General features: G+C 46.2%; 1 protein-coding gene across 1 annotated transcript in view; it reads left to right on the forward strand.

The window, feature by feature from the left end:
• Positions 1-14,250, forward strand: part of SLIT1 (slit guidance ligand 1) — a 118,913-nt gene that overhangs the window by 88,173 nt on the left and 16,490 nt on the right. Inside the window, exons 10-25 of the mRNA XM_082224759.1 lie at positions 377-448; positions 757-828; positions 1,155-1,226; positions 2,160-2,303; positions 2,830-2,993; positions 3,445-3,468; positions 4,174-4,318; positions 5,676-5,750; positions 6,468-6,611; positions 6,792-6,935; positions 7,399-7,565; positions 8,970-9,102; positions 9,737-9,805; positions 11,668-11,739; positions 13,154-13,225; positions 13,706-13,777. Of these exons, the coding sequence (XP_082080885.1) occupies positions 377-448; positions 757-828; positions 1,155-1,226; positions 2,160-2,303; positions 2,830-2,993; positions 3,445-3,468; positions 4,174-4,318; positions 5,676-5,750; positions 6,468-6,611; positions 6,792-6,935; positions 7,399-7,565; positions 8,970-9,102; positions 9,737-9,805; positions 11,668-11,739; positions 13,154-13,225; positions 13,706-13,777 (1,641 nt within the window). The remainder of the gene's footprint in view (positions 1-376; positions 449-756; positions 829-1,154; positions 1,227-2,159; positions 2,304-2,829; positions 2,994-3,444; positions 3,469-4,173; positions 4,319-5,675; positions 5,751-6,467; positions 6,612-6,791; positions 6,936-7,398; positions 7,566-8,969; positions 9,103-9,736; positions 9,806-11,667; positions 11,740-13,153; positions 13,226-13,705; positions 13,778-14,250) is intronic.

The raw sequence follows: 14,250 nt of genomic DNA on the forward strand, positions 1-14,250 counted from the left end.
TGCCATTATGTGTCAGGTGACTGGCATATGGGTGGCCCTACTGACTGTTGAAGTTGGCCCACAAGGGTAGGGGGAGTTAAAGATGTGGTCCACTGGTCCATAAAGCTTCACCACTCCTCCCTTATGCAGAGATGACTCTAGTTTTTGCCAGTCCCTTTTGTGGCTAAAAGCTGTACCAGGATCAGAGATTTCTGCTTCCAGAGAACTGGGGGAGATGTGTCAAAGTGAACTATCCAGGAATACAGCTGTCTGCCTACTCTTGGGGACTACCTCCTGCCTGATCTCTGTGGCATCCTTGTTGGAAGAGATGGCACTTCAGTTGCTCCCATGGTGCAGTCAAGCTGATTTGCTTCCTTGTGTTCTGTTTCCCATGCAGACGCTTAGAACTGAATGGCATCAAGTCTATCCCACCTGGAGCCTTCTCGTCATATAAGAAGCTACGAAGGATGTGAGTGTCTTCAGCCAGAGTGAACAGTGCTGGGCTTGATGGACAAATAGTCTGTGCAGGCCTAAGGCAATACCTTCTGTCCAGACATGATATGGGCAGAGGGGAAGCAGGTGTTGCATTGCAAGGTGTACTCGAGGGAGCACAGAGCTGTATGGGCTGATGTGCACCTCCATCTCAGTCCTGCTAAGGAACAGGAGTGAAGCCTTTATTATACTCTGTAAAGAACACAAGGTGGGAGAGGCACCTTCAGAGAAGGAAGGAGCAGTGACTACATGCGTAGGAGCGTTAACTTTGCCTTTGCCTTTCAGAGACCTGAGCAACAACCAGATCTTGGAGATTGCGCCTGATGCCTTCCAAGGCCTGCGCTCACTCAACTCTCTGTGAGTAGCCTCAGTGGGAACAAGCATGGCAGATATTAGTCTAGGTGGGGAAGTGAAATGCCACTTGTATGCAGCATGAGAATGTTCTTGCACAAGCTCCACGCACAGGCTATGCGCTGTGGCTTCCTGAATATGCCAATTCCAACTCACAGCCCCCTTGGCCAACATATTGCTTGGCCTTTCTAATTCATTATCGTTACGTCCGTTATGTATGAAGGGTGAACCTGGGTTCAGTTGTTCAAGATGGCCTCTTTCCTCAAGATACATCAGGACTTAACCACCGAGAGACACTACTAATTCAAGCACTGGTTTTGTTTCTTTTCCAGAGTCTTGTACGGGAACAAGATCACAGAGCTGCCCAAAGGGGTATTCGGGGGCTTGTATTCACTGCAACTACTGTAAGCACAAGTGAGAGGGATGGCTAGAGGGCCATTTGGACATCACTATAGCAGGGGGCGAGTGTCAGTGTGGAAACCTTGTTCCAGATGGCAAAGGGGCTCCAGACCTCACATCTGGCTCCTATACAATTTCAGCATAGTTCTGTACAAACCTGACAGCCCTTTATCTCTTCCCTGGAACCTGCAACTCTCCTTACTACTTAACAAGCCTTTTCTTCTTCCCTGCCTTCATCTTCCACACAGCCCGCTTCACTGTCCCCTGTGTCTTTCTACTCCACAATCCCATCTAGAGTTACTGTCTTCTCCCCAGCTTTAATCTTTGCTTCCCTCCTCATCCTCTTATATTCCTCATCTATACCAGGGGTCAGCAACCTGCGACCCATGGGCCACAAGTGGCCCACGGGGGTCATTTAAACAACCCACAAGCCGCCCGCTTGGTGAGTCCCTGTGCGCTGCGCTAAACTGGAGCAGTGTGGAGCGGGAACTCGCTTCTGCAGAACCGGAAATCGCGTCTGCACAGATGCAGACGCTGAAAATTGCATCTGCACAGGCGCGATCCGGCCCACGGAGCGATCTCTGTGGGAGTGAAGCATCCCAGGCGAGGTAAACCTTGCCGACCCCTGATCTATACTATCCCTTCCTTCTGTCCACCTCAGATTCAGGGAAGGGTTGTGGATATCCTGTCTCCTCACCTGTCTTCTTTGTGGCCATTTTGTTCTCTGACCTACTATCACTTGGTCTAGGCTGTGTGAGTAACATGCTGGGTGTTAGTTGAGTGGGTGGGATCTGCAGAATCCCCGGCTGTGAGCAATGGCTAAGAATACTTTTTGTGTGTGTGTGTGTGTGTGTGTGTGTGTGTGTGTGTGTGTGATAGCCACTACCACTATGACCATCACACACTCTGATATGGTGTTTTGTGCTCCTTCACTCCAGGCTCCTGAATGCCAACAAGATCAACTGCATCCGGGCAGATGCCTTTGCTGACCTGCAGAACCTGTCGCTGCTCTCACTGTACGACAACAAGATCCAGACCTTGGCCAAGGGCACCTTTGCCACCTTGCGAGCCATCCAGACTCTGTGAGTGCTGGCTTCTCTGAAGATATGTCCAATGAGAACAGGGTTCTGTGGGAGGAAGGGAGGAAATGCCCTTGGAACATTGGGGTCCCACTGAGAAGGCAGGGAAGATTCTGTGGTCAAGACAGGAGATTACCACAGGGGCAGAGCTCTAGAAAGAGAGCAAAAAGCATTGCAAGGTCATGCTTTTGCAACCATGTTCAAGACCAGCCTTCCCTAATTGGGTGTCTTCCCATAACTTGGCTGGAGCTGATGGAAGTTGTTCCAAAAATATCTGAAGGGCACCAAGTTAGGGAAGACTGCCGTAGGGTGTAGAGGCTGGCCCAGGGCCATTGGCAAAGCCCAACATCCTGGCACCAAAGTGAGGTCACAAGGAAATGGACCACTTTGCCTTTGGGGTGCCTACGAGAGCATTCAGCATTATGCCAGCTAGAAGCAGCATCTTGGTTGCTAGATTTAAGGTTGCTCTGACAGCAGCCACCAGAACAACTCTGAAATTCAAGCTGCTCTTGTTTCTTTCCCTCTACAGCCATCTGGCCCAGAACCCCTTTATTTGCGACTGCAACCTGAAGTGGCTGGCAGACTTCTTGCGTGCCAATCCTATTGAAACAAGTGGTGCTCGCTGTGCCAGCCCCCGCCGCCTCGCCAACAAGCGCATCGGACAGATCAAGAGCAAGAAATTCCGCTGCTCCCGTACGAATGATCTTCTTCTGTAGGGCTGCGTATAGATTTGGGGATCACGACAGAGCAGATATGCACTTCATTGCATACTTATTCAGGGATCCTGACATTAGCACCTCAGTGAAATCTAGGGGAAGATATTGTAGAAACATGCCCCCCCCCCAACTGAAAAACTGCAGTGTTTCTGTTCTCTTATTTTAAAAATTAACTCTTTCATCTTGTGCACACTTTGATGGCTGGTGGTGTATTTGTCTATTTTTCATCAGAAATATATATTAAGTTAATATGCATGATGTCATTTCAAACATATGTATCTGGATAGAAATATGCATTCTGTTTTCATTTCACACACTGCAGTATATATACTCGTTCATACATGTTTGAGGAAGTTATGAGCAGCACGGCCTTTAATATCTTAAGTTTGCTGCATTCAGATTAACACTCTGCATATTTCTGTTCACAGCCAAAGAACAGTATTTCATTCCAGGTAAGGGAGCCAGTATGGAGATGCTAGAATTTGCACGTGAGTTGCATGCATATGTTTGTGGTATGTTTGCACTACTGGAAGAATGAGGTTGCAGCCTTGCAGGATTGCTGTTATGATGTATTTTTAATGGCTTGCATTAGATCCAGCAGGGGTGGCATGGACTGTTTGCAGGCACTGTGTTCTTCCAGAGGCTCAGAACAAGATCAATCAGTCTCTGTCTTTTATATCTGCCTTCTCCGTTTGCTGTAGCACAGGAGTGGCAAACTCAATAGACTACAAGTGGTCCACAGCCAATTTCAATTTGTCAAGTCTCCACTGCTGCTGGCTACTCGGTGGTGGTGCCACTTATTGGAGCCTTACTCTATGTGCAGAAATTTCTGGCTTAATTATGCTGGCCAGAGGATTTATATATTTTTATTTATGAGTTCTGCATTTAACTGGGATCCCTGATAAAGCAGAGCTCCCAGATGCCTGGTGGCTTCTACAGTTCTACTCACATTCAAGCAGCCATGGTAGAAGCTTCCTTCAACAGGAGAAGGTCTGGGACTGGGTGAGCAGGAATGGTGGGGGCAGAGTCAGCATGTGAGGCCTCATGCCCTCAAACAGAAGGAATCCCCTTCCAGAATATTATGCTTATGCAACAGTCCCAAGTATTCACACACACCTCTGTGTGCACACTTTCTCATTGCTTTCTCTTGGTGGCAGGTACGGAAGATTACCAGTTGAACAGTGAATGTCACAGTGACGTCGTCTGCCCCCCCAAGTGCCGCTGCGAAGCCAACGTGGTTGAGTGTTCCAACCTGAAGCTGACAAAGATCCCAGAGCGCCTCCCTCAAGCCACAGCTGAACTGTAAGTTAGCATGCTTTGGCCATATCTAAGAACCATACTTCCTTCCTCACTATCAAAAACCAAGTACTCTTATTTGCTTTCCGTGTGGCTTTATTTACACAGTTGTGGATAGCAAATGTTGCTATTGTAGGGTTGCTAGTGTTTTGAGGACTGATCTCTGTGGCAGGGACATGGAGGCATTCTCTATGGTTTTGGGGTTTGCCCTCCCCCATCATGTAGTGAGATGGAAGGACTTGCTTGCTGATTGGCTCCCCCTGCTGAGGCACACCTGACTGGGTCTGCCTGCCATCTGTGAAGCAGGATTTCATTTTAACTCTATAGAGCCCAACAAACATAAGAAGAGCCCTGTTGGATCAGGCCAAATGTCCATTTAGTCCAGCATTCTGATCTCACAGTGGCCTATAGGAAGCTTGCAAGCAGGATCTGACACAACAGTGCTCTTCCCACTTGTAATTCCCAGTGACTGGTATTTGGAAGAATGTTGCCTCTGACAGTTCCCTACATACTTGCTGCTAACCATGAATCTATGAAACTCGCAGTTCTTTTTCTTAAGGTGAAAATAGAAGTGAGGGGGAAACTCCTTGTTGTCTAAGGGTTTTTTTCTTCTCATACTTAATTCATACTTTGAATCACTGCAGTATGTCCAATTCTTCATCATCGTCGTTGTTGTTGTTGTTGTTGTTGTTATTATTATTATTATTATTATTATTATTATTATTATTATTATTCCCCACCCATCTGACTGGGTTGCCTCAGCCACTCATCTAAGATTCCTAACTTCTGTACACACTGACAAAGCTTAGAACTTCTATTTCTGGTGCATTTTTCACTCCAGTGCCTCTGCCTTCTGTAGTGCACTGCATTGCACCCAGCATCCCATATTGTGTACTAAACAGGTATCTGAAGCCTTTTATATGAAGCATTTATTCTCCATGCAAGCACAGTGGAATGGCCCTTGGCCCTATCCAGTACTGAGTCTTTCATTGGGCCATTTCACCTTCTATTTCTATTCTATATTAAATTCTTTGAAATTATCTGTGTGTAGGAAAAGGGCACATTGTTCATGTGGACAAGTGGCTTTCTGCTGCAGATGCTTGATTTAGAAAGCTGGTGTGTATTGGCTTTCAAAGCCATATACTTACTCCTGGCAGAACAATCCATTTGCATTATGCTTTATATTCTGATATATATATGCACATTTTTATACACAGGGATTAACTCAGTACAGAGTGGAAAGAATGTGTTAAGCAATGCAAAGTTAGTTTTCAGAGATGGGCCTAGAATACCCATATATTTTATTTTATTCATGGCTTTGCTTTCCGAGCTGTATGTTTACAATCCTTTATTTCTGTTGCAGGCGGCTGAACAACAATGAGATCACAGTGCTGGAAGCCACAGGCATCTTTAAGAAGCTCCCACACTTAAAGAAAATGTGAGTATGTGGGTAAGGGGTTCTCATAGCAGAGGAGATACTCCAAAGACCTCTTGTGCACACAAGATCTGGGGGAAAGGAGGCGGCAATATGAACAGGGCTTAGAGTGCAGCAGTATTCCAACAGGAGCCAGATATTTCTCATGCAAGAGGCTGACATGTATGCCTAGAATGGAAAGGCCAAACTAGAGATGACCTTTGTCACATTGCTTGGTGTTGCATAGTTGATTTTTAAAAGTTGAACAGCTGCCATAGGGGGGCCAGCCAGATCAGGACAATGGTGTGGAGTGAGGGGAGCTTTGACCCAGTGCTGGAATTGCCCCCCACCACCACCTCAACTGCTGTTTACAAGGAGAATAAAGCTTCCATTGACATCAGTGGGAGCTTTCCTTTCAGTGCAGGCACAGGATGGAGAAGATTCTGATCAAGACTGCCAGGGGCTACTCAATGGGCCTTCAGAAGCACAAACATGTTTTTTTAGAGGAAGTCAAAGGCTTAAAACTAAACATATGGCATACATTCAAAGTGGGTTCAGCAGGCGCAGGTTGCAGAAGAATTAAAGACAGCAAAATAAAACCAGCGCTGTTGGAACTACTACAAATATTCTTCATTTGTCTCTGTTGGAGAGAAATGCTCCTTGTAGGCTGCGCACTGAGTTGAGAAAACTTTCTGCCTGCTCCTGTGTTCTACTATCACTTCATGTTCCTTGCTTTCCCAGAAACCTGAGCAACAACAAGGTGTCAGAGATTGAGGATGGGGCCTTTGAAGGGGCAGCTTCAGTCAGTGAGCTACACCTGACAGTTAACCAGCTGGAGTCAGTGCGCAGCGCCATGTTCCGGGGCCTCGAAGGGCTGCGGACCCTGTAAGTTGGCCTAACTGGGGTTGTTGACCTAACTGGGGTAGGGAAGATAGGAGAGAGGGGCAGCGGTGGGTTGTCAGTACGCAGGAGGAGTAGCAGGGTGGAGAATGCTGTCAGGCTCCTTTGGCTTTCAAGGGGTAGTTTGTAGAACGGGCTTCTTCCCATTCTCTGTCTTCCTTCCAGGATGCTGAGGAACAACCGCATCAACTGCATCCACAACGACAGCTTCACGGGACTGCGCAATGTGCGCCTCCTCTCGCTGTACGACAATCAGATCAGCACCATCGCACCTGGGGCTTTTGACACGTTGCAGTCACTCTCCACACTGTGAGTTGCGAGGCAGGGAAATTCCAACCTATTAACTAACCTCTGAACACGCTCAGTCCTCTATTCCTTGGTGAGAGCTGTCTGCACGGTATAGGCCACTCTGCTACCCCACCTTGATTGTAGGGAGGATCCATAGCTCAGGAGTAGAACCCACACTTTCTATACAGCAGGTCCCTACTTTAATCCTTGGCCTCTCAAAAGCGCTCCTATGTAGCAGTATTGGTAAAAATCTGTCCCTAAGACTTTGGAGGGGTGCTACCAGTATTGTAGACAAAACTGAGCTAAGCAGACCAGAGGGTTTGGCTTAGAATAAATCAGCTTCCTTCAAACATAGACTGTCTGGCCTATGTTTTAGGTCTTGAAAGGGAGAAAGTGATTGAGCCCTACCTGCCTACAAGCCTTTGCTAGATTATCCTGTGTTTGCCCAGTTTATTTATCTCCCTCCTGTACCCCTCCCGCCCAGGAACCTGCTGGCTAACCCCTTCAACTGCAATTGCCGCCTGGCCTGGTTAGGCGACTGGCTTCGTAGGAGGAAGATTGTGACTGGGAACCCCCGCTGCAATAATCCGGATTTCCTACGCCAAATCCCACTGCAGGATGTGGCCTTCCCCGACTTCAGGTGTGAGGAAGGTAACTCACAGGCTCTCGGTGGGGATGAGGAGGATGGGGAGGGAGCAATTAAGCAAACTGAGGCTATGATTGTATAGCAGGTTATCTTCCCACAGACCCACATAAGGCCCTATTTGAGTTTCCACTAGCAGACCAGTTGTGAAGGCTGTTGTGGTTGAACGAGGTTGATACTCCCATTAAGCCATAAATGTCCAACCCTTTTCCCTGCCCAGAGTTGTTGCAATATGAATTTAAACCAACAGAGGGCACACAGGAAGTCATTACGGAAAATGGGAGTGCCATGTATTAAGCCAGATTTTGAAAACACTGAATGTCCATTAGCCCAGGCTGCACAGTGTGTGTAAACTGCCTCAGCCCTCAAATCTTGCAGTGGCAGTTCACACATGGAAATGAGTTTCCTCACACAGATCAGTTGAAGTGGGAAGAACCCAAAGGCTGTTGTAAAGGGCAAAGAAGGCTGCAGCCACTAATGAAATGATGTGGTCGCCCCATCCTGAAAAGTTGTGGGAGATTTAGGGCTGTGTGTGTGTGTGTGTGTGTGTGTGTGTGTGCATGCATGTATGCCTTGCAATCTTCTTCTTCTCAAACTATTTCCTCAGTTGGGATGGCCTTTTTTGTTGTCCCAGCATGGGCAATGGTCAAGCTCAGCAGCAATTACATGGACATGCCTAGCAGTTTTTGTATTGCATGGTAGCTTCAAACTAGACATAAACTGAAACATAGCACAAATCTTGTCAGGGATGCAGCAGGTCCCCATTTATGTAAGGGGCTGTGCCGCCATGGTTAGGAGTGGTCTCAAGGTTCCTCCCCCCCCCCAAAGTCAATTAATTGGTTAAACGCAAGGCAATTTAATCAGCTATTTAACCACTCAGTATAAATAAGTACAGTATCTTAATGCAGGAAATATTTTTGGAGATGTTTAACACAGCGTCACTTTACTAAATAGGTAAATCATTAACTGTCTAGCAAATCATCTTAAGCCGTTGGCCCTGGCCCAAACAGCAGCTTCTGATATGGTGCATCTATGCAGGGTGTGGAGGGGTGGCTGCTGTTCGGGGGGGGGGGGAATTAACAGCTCCATAGCTTTTCCCATGTGCTTCTGAGAATTGAAACCCTTGTGTAAATCAATAGGAGGACATAGATGTCAAAGGGACCTTTCACACTCTTTCCAATTAAGAGCTGCGTTTTATTTGCAATGAATTAATCACACCAGTTGATTAATATTCTCAGTTCTAATTGCTGCTGATGCCTTTGGCCCTTTGATAAAGTGGGACACTTTATAATGGTGATATAAGGGCAGACTGAAATCTAGATTTCCCTGGAGAAACATAGGATAATGTCTGCTTTCAAGATCTCCTATTCCATCTCTTTCCACTGTGAACCCTTTGGCTTGTGCCTTGGCAGGTCAGGAGGAGACAAGCTGCTTCCCACGCCCTCAGTGTCCCCAGGAGTGCACTTGCCTAGACACTGTTGTTCGCTGCAGCAACAAGCACCTGAAATCCCTCCCCAAAGGGATCCCCAAGAATGTCACAGAGCTGTGAGTAATGCTGCCTGGGCCCTTCTGCTGACGCTGCATCCGGGAAGAAGGGGCAATGTGGGAACTGGCAAGTCGCACCCATGGATGAAGGGGCTGGGAACAGCCTAGTGAGGGGCATGCAGCTTTATACCTTGCACTGTTCTGCAGATCATCCTCAAAAGCTAAACACTGATCCAGTGCATGCCACATTCTCTGTGGGTTCAAAACTGGATGCCACTGAACTCTGAAGGGATTTTTTTATTTAGGGGAATGAATTCTGTGGCAGGTGGAAGGGGCCTGTAGTACTCTTATATTACTCTGCAGCGTTAATGAATCCAATGTTGATACCCTAGAATCAAACAGCTGGAAAACTGGAAGAAAGCAAGGCAGCCTGAGACAAACATAGTTTCAGATTTAGGAGAGCATGTATGCCACCCTGTTAGAAATACAGGTGTGAAACACAGGCATTTGCAAGTACAAGATAACTCAGATGGTTCTCCCTTAGCTGGCACCATTAACAGAGGAGCAGGGACGGTGCTTATCACTAGTTATAGCTTCTAGGTTTAGAGTCCTTTGAACACCATTGTTGGAAGTTTAACAATCCTCTCCTGTATTGCTGCTGTGACCTCTGATGCATCCTTCATTGTCCTTGCAGCTACTTGGATGGCAACCAATTCACCCTGGTTCCTGGACAGCTCTCCACCTTCCGTTACCTACAGCTGGTGTAAGTATCTGAGAAGAAGTGGCCTCGCCTGGGTCCCCGAGAGCTTGCCATAGTCTTTTTTTCAGAGAGGCAGGCGATGGGCTGTGGGCTGTGGCCTTTTCTCAGACATTTGTGCAGCATGTCTGTGGAAATTTTTAGACCAGGCCTAGGTGGGGAGTGGTGCAACTCATACCTCAGTGAACGCTGATCAATTGATTTGGCTTACATGGTATCAGCCTTTGACTAGTACAGAGGGGCTGGTTGGGGGTACAGGAGATCTTTGTGGAATCAGGTGACCATTCTGTTTTCAGAATAAAGAGAATAAAGCAGGTGCAGAAAGGCCGAGTGGCACCCAGATGTTGTATCTCCCACCTGGTTCTTCCATCAAAATGCAAAAAAAAGCCTTTTCGTTAAAACACACATATACCATAGAGCAATATGGAAGTAGAGAAGCTTCTGAAAAACAACAACAAGAGGGTGGTCAAAGAGGCTAGCATGAAGGATAAGAAATAATTTTTGCCTAAGGGAGAATTTGAGGGGAGGCATAGGACCCATTCTGAATTACATAAAATTATGCTTAACATATTAGCTTGTACAGCTGAAGAGGAGGTGAGAGGTGTAAGGCAAGAAAATTAACTATTAAATGTTTTTAGATTTTAGCCACCTTGGTTATGGGGTCAGATTCCCCAAAGAGGCTAAAATGCAAATGCTGTACAATTAAAAAAGCTGGATTCTCTTGAGCAAGATGCAGTTAACTCAGCTCAGGATATTGGGTGAAATGAATAATTCTAAAAACACCATCTAGTCCATCTGACTTGGGATTTGGAGTTCATCCATCTCTCTATTTACTTTGGTTTCCATGGGCATTAGAATAGCTTTGCTTTTCTGCTAAGGCACTGTGAGTCCTTTAGGAACTGATTTCAGTTCCGAAAGAGGTAGATCTGGCCTTCTGGCCTCTCATATATGGTTCCTGAAATTTTCTGAATGATAGCCTTTTCCCCTGCCCCATTGACCCCACCTCACTGACTTTTCATCTCAAATGTTTGTTTATTGCCTGCCTAAGGAATTCCAAAGGAACTTCACAGTTTATTTTATTTGCTGGCTGTTGAAATGCAGTTGAGTCTAAGTCTTAAGCACACTGACTCCAAGATTCACTCCATGCTCTGCAGGTCATCTTGTGGCTTTCCCTGGCCTTCAGAGCATGTGCACTGCTAGATTTCCTTCTTCCTACATGATACAGTTTATCAAGATTCCTTTCTAGCAGCACCAGACAGAGAAGAGTTTAGAAGAATTAGCTGACATCATGCAGTTATCGGCCCAGAGCTGTTGCCAAAGGAGAAGGCAGATTTGAAGGTGCCACCAGCGCTGCATCTGCTGGATGTTCAATCTGTGGAGCCACTGTTCACATGAGAGCGTCCTTAGATATGCAAAAGACTGTAGAGTTTGAATGCAGAAATCTGGGAAGGACAGAATTGTTCCATCCCTATTTTCTCAAATGGAAATAGGGACACCCCATTCCATAATGATTATTTTACTATTTTTACTCCATACATCTTATTGGGTTGCCCCAGCACTCTGGGCAGCTTCCAACATACATAAAATAATAATAAAACATTATTTTTTTAAAAAAAAAAATCTTCCCTGTACAGGATTGCCTTCCTGTGGCTTGGGAGTTGGATAACTCCATATACCCTCCAACATTTCTCCAATGAAAATAGGGATATCCTAAGGAAAAGCAGGACATTCTGGGATCAAATCAGAAACCAGGATGGCTTCTCTAAATGAGGGACTTCCCTGGAAAATAGGGATACTTGGGGGGGTCTGTTCTATAGGAAGAGAGAGTTAAATGTGATGTGAGCTTGCACAGTGCTTTTGTCTTACAGGGATCTGAGCAACAACAAGATCAGCTCTCTCAGCAACTCATCCTTCACCAATATGAGCCAGCTCACCACTCTGTGAGTGCCCAATACAGCATTTGAATAGCAGATCAGAAAGGGAGGATGTCCTACTGCCTCCAAGCAAAAAGAGGCCTCCTCTACAGGGAGAGAAATGCCTTTTTAAATGACTGATGTTACAGTATACTGGCTTATACTGTGCAAAGCAGGGGAGAAATGCCATTGATCCCTGGGGTCTACTGCCTGGCCAAAGAGAACATCAATTGATGGGGTGGCAGTTGCTGGTTCCAACTAACTAAACAGGAATGCATGCCTACTGCAGTTCATTCTTGTCTACAAAGTGTTCTGTGACAACAACTACTTATAATCTGGAATTTCCTTAAATCCATGTGACCCATACACATGTACTCGTCTGTTCCCATCCTGATATTAGCTTATAAATCCTAAAGCTGCTACATCATCATTAACGTTAGGTTAGGAGGTTTCTTTCTGTTCTATTGACTGTGGTGTTCAGTTTCTGAGTTCCAAGCTTAAGGGTCAACCAGAAAGGCTGGAAACTTATTTTCATTTAAAAGACAAATGTAGGATTGAATGCCTCAGTCAATAAATACAATTAAATTGTTTTCTAGCAGCCAGAGCCTTGAAATTACAGGATTTTAGTGGGATTTCAGTCATCCCAATTGAAAGGGGGCTGGTGACACATATTGTTGATTGATCTCTTGAGTAATATATTTAAAATCATCTTAGCAGTAAATAGAATGCCACTGCTATTTAACTGAAAGACACCTATCCTTTAAAAAAAAAAAGTTGAACTGAGTTGAATAGAAGTAATGTAGAGAGTAAAAATCCTTCATTGGCCAGCAGACCCTATTATTTTCTGTGTTACCATCAAAGTTGCAATTTTAGACTCATGCCAACTACTTGACCAATCTGGAGAGAGTATGAACTTCATGGGTTGTTAGCATCGTCATTGAGTGGAATCCAACCATACCCCAAGAACACACTGTGCCCCAGTTTATGTGAGCTGCCCATTAGAGAATCTTGAAAGAAACAATGGCTTGGCTCCTAAGGTGTGCTAACTTAGGGAACTTCACAGAAGGAAATTTTCCTGTCCGTCCCCCCCTCCCCCGTGCCCTGCAAAAAGCCTGTCAGTAGACTTGGTGGGGGTGGCTCCTGAACAATGGGGGGGGGGTGGGCACAGAGGTTTGCTGGAGGAGGAAAGGCCAGGAGGGTTTCCTTCTGTGAATTTTCTTACATTAGCTTACCTTAGGATCTGAGTCCAATTTTAGGGAGACCCCCCACCCCACCTGCAGGAGAAGCGTTTTTGATGGGCACAGGGAGCAGGAGGGAATAAACTTTCCTTCCTTTAACTAATATGGGGCCTGGGGGAGGGATATCAGACAGTATGTGGACTGTGTTTTTTTTTAGGAATGTGTGATGATTCAAACTCTTCCTTTTCTCCACCATCCCTCAGGATCCTCAGCTACAATGCCCTGCAGTGTATCCCTCCCTTGGCCTTTGAGGGTCTCCGTTCACTACGGCTGCTGTAGGTGCCTTGTATTCCTGTATTCCCCTCTGCCCCAGTTCAAGGAGAATCCCCTCACTGGAGTCTGACTTTGGCCTAATTCCTGGGAAACTGTTACTTTAAGAAGTGAGCAGCCAGGCAATTGTTGGGGAGGGAGTACAATGGGCTGAGGGACCCTCCATTTGCTTAGTTTGTGTGTGTTATGTGTCATATGGACATCCACTTTGCTCTCCTTGTTTGTTTGGCTAGTTAGGGCTCAGCTACACATCATCTGGGCACAGAGGAGGCAGTCGTATCATAAGTCCACGTGTTCATAATTCAGTGCTTGACATATGATGCAGATGGTATGGGGGGGGGAGTCTAAAAACCCCAATTACTGACTTCCCTGGTTTTAGGCAGATCATGCTCCCCTAACCTTCTTAAAGGGTCCATCAAAACAGGTAAGAGAGGTGGGTCCCACAGTCCAGGACACTGAGAATGCTACTTGTGTTTTGTGCACAGGTCCCTCCATGGAAATGATGTTGCTACACTTCCTGAGGGGATATTTGCTGATGTCATCTCCCTATCTCACCTGTGAGTATTTGCATCAGTTTGAACACCCATTCTTTCCTCTTGCATGAGAATCCCAGCTTGGCACTACTACATGATGCTCTGTGGGACAGTACTTGGAAGGCAAAAGCTAGAAAGCATCCTTTGTTTCCCGTTGTTTATCCACCAGGTCAGAGAATGATGCTAGGCAGGGGTAAAGCCTATTTTCATTTTGGTGTGATGGCTGCCTTGGCTGACATGATGGCAGACGTTGTGTGCTCTGCATGCTGAACAGCAGCAGGAACTGGTCTGGTTCTGCTTTCTTGCAATGTTGCTGAAGTTCCTCCTGGCACCTTTTATCAGGAGGCAGCAACCAAGCTTGCGGTCCTGTAGTTTGCACCTCTTAAGTAAGGCAAAGGAGTTAGCATGTGTGTGTGCACACACACACACACACACACACACCAGGCTGTACTGGCTCTTAATGCCCAGTTGACTGTGGGTGGGGTGGGGGAAGGAAG

The sequence above is a fragment of the Podarcis vaucheri genome (assembly GCF_965113315.1).
Source record: "Podarcis vaucheri genome assembly, chromosome: 5".
In the NCBI taxonomy this organism is placed as follows: domain Eukaryota; kingdom Metazoa; phylum Chordata; class Lepidosauria; order Squamata; family Lacertidae; genus Podarcis; species Podarcis vaucheri.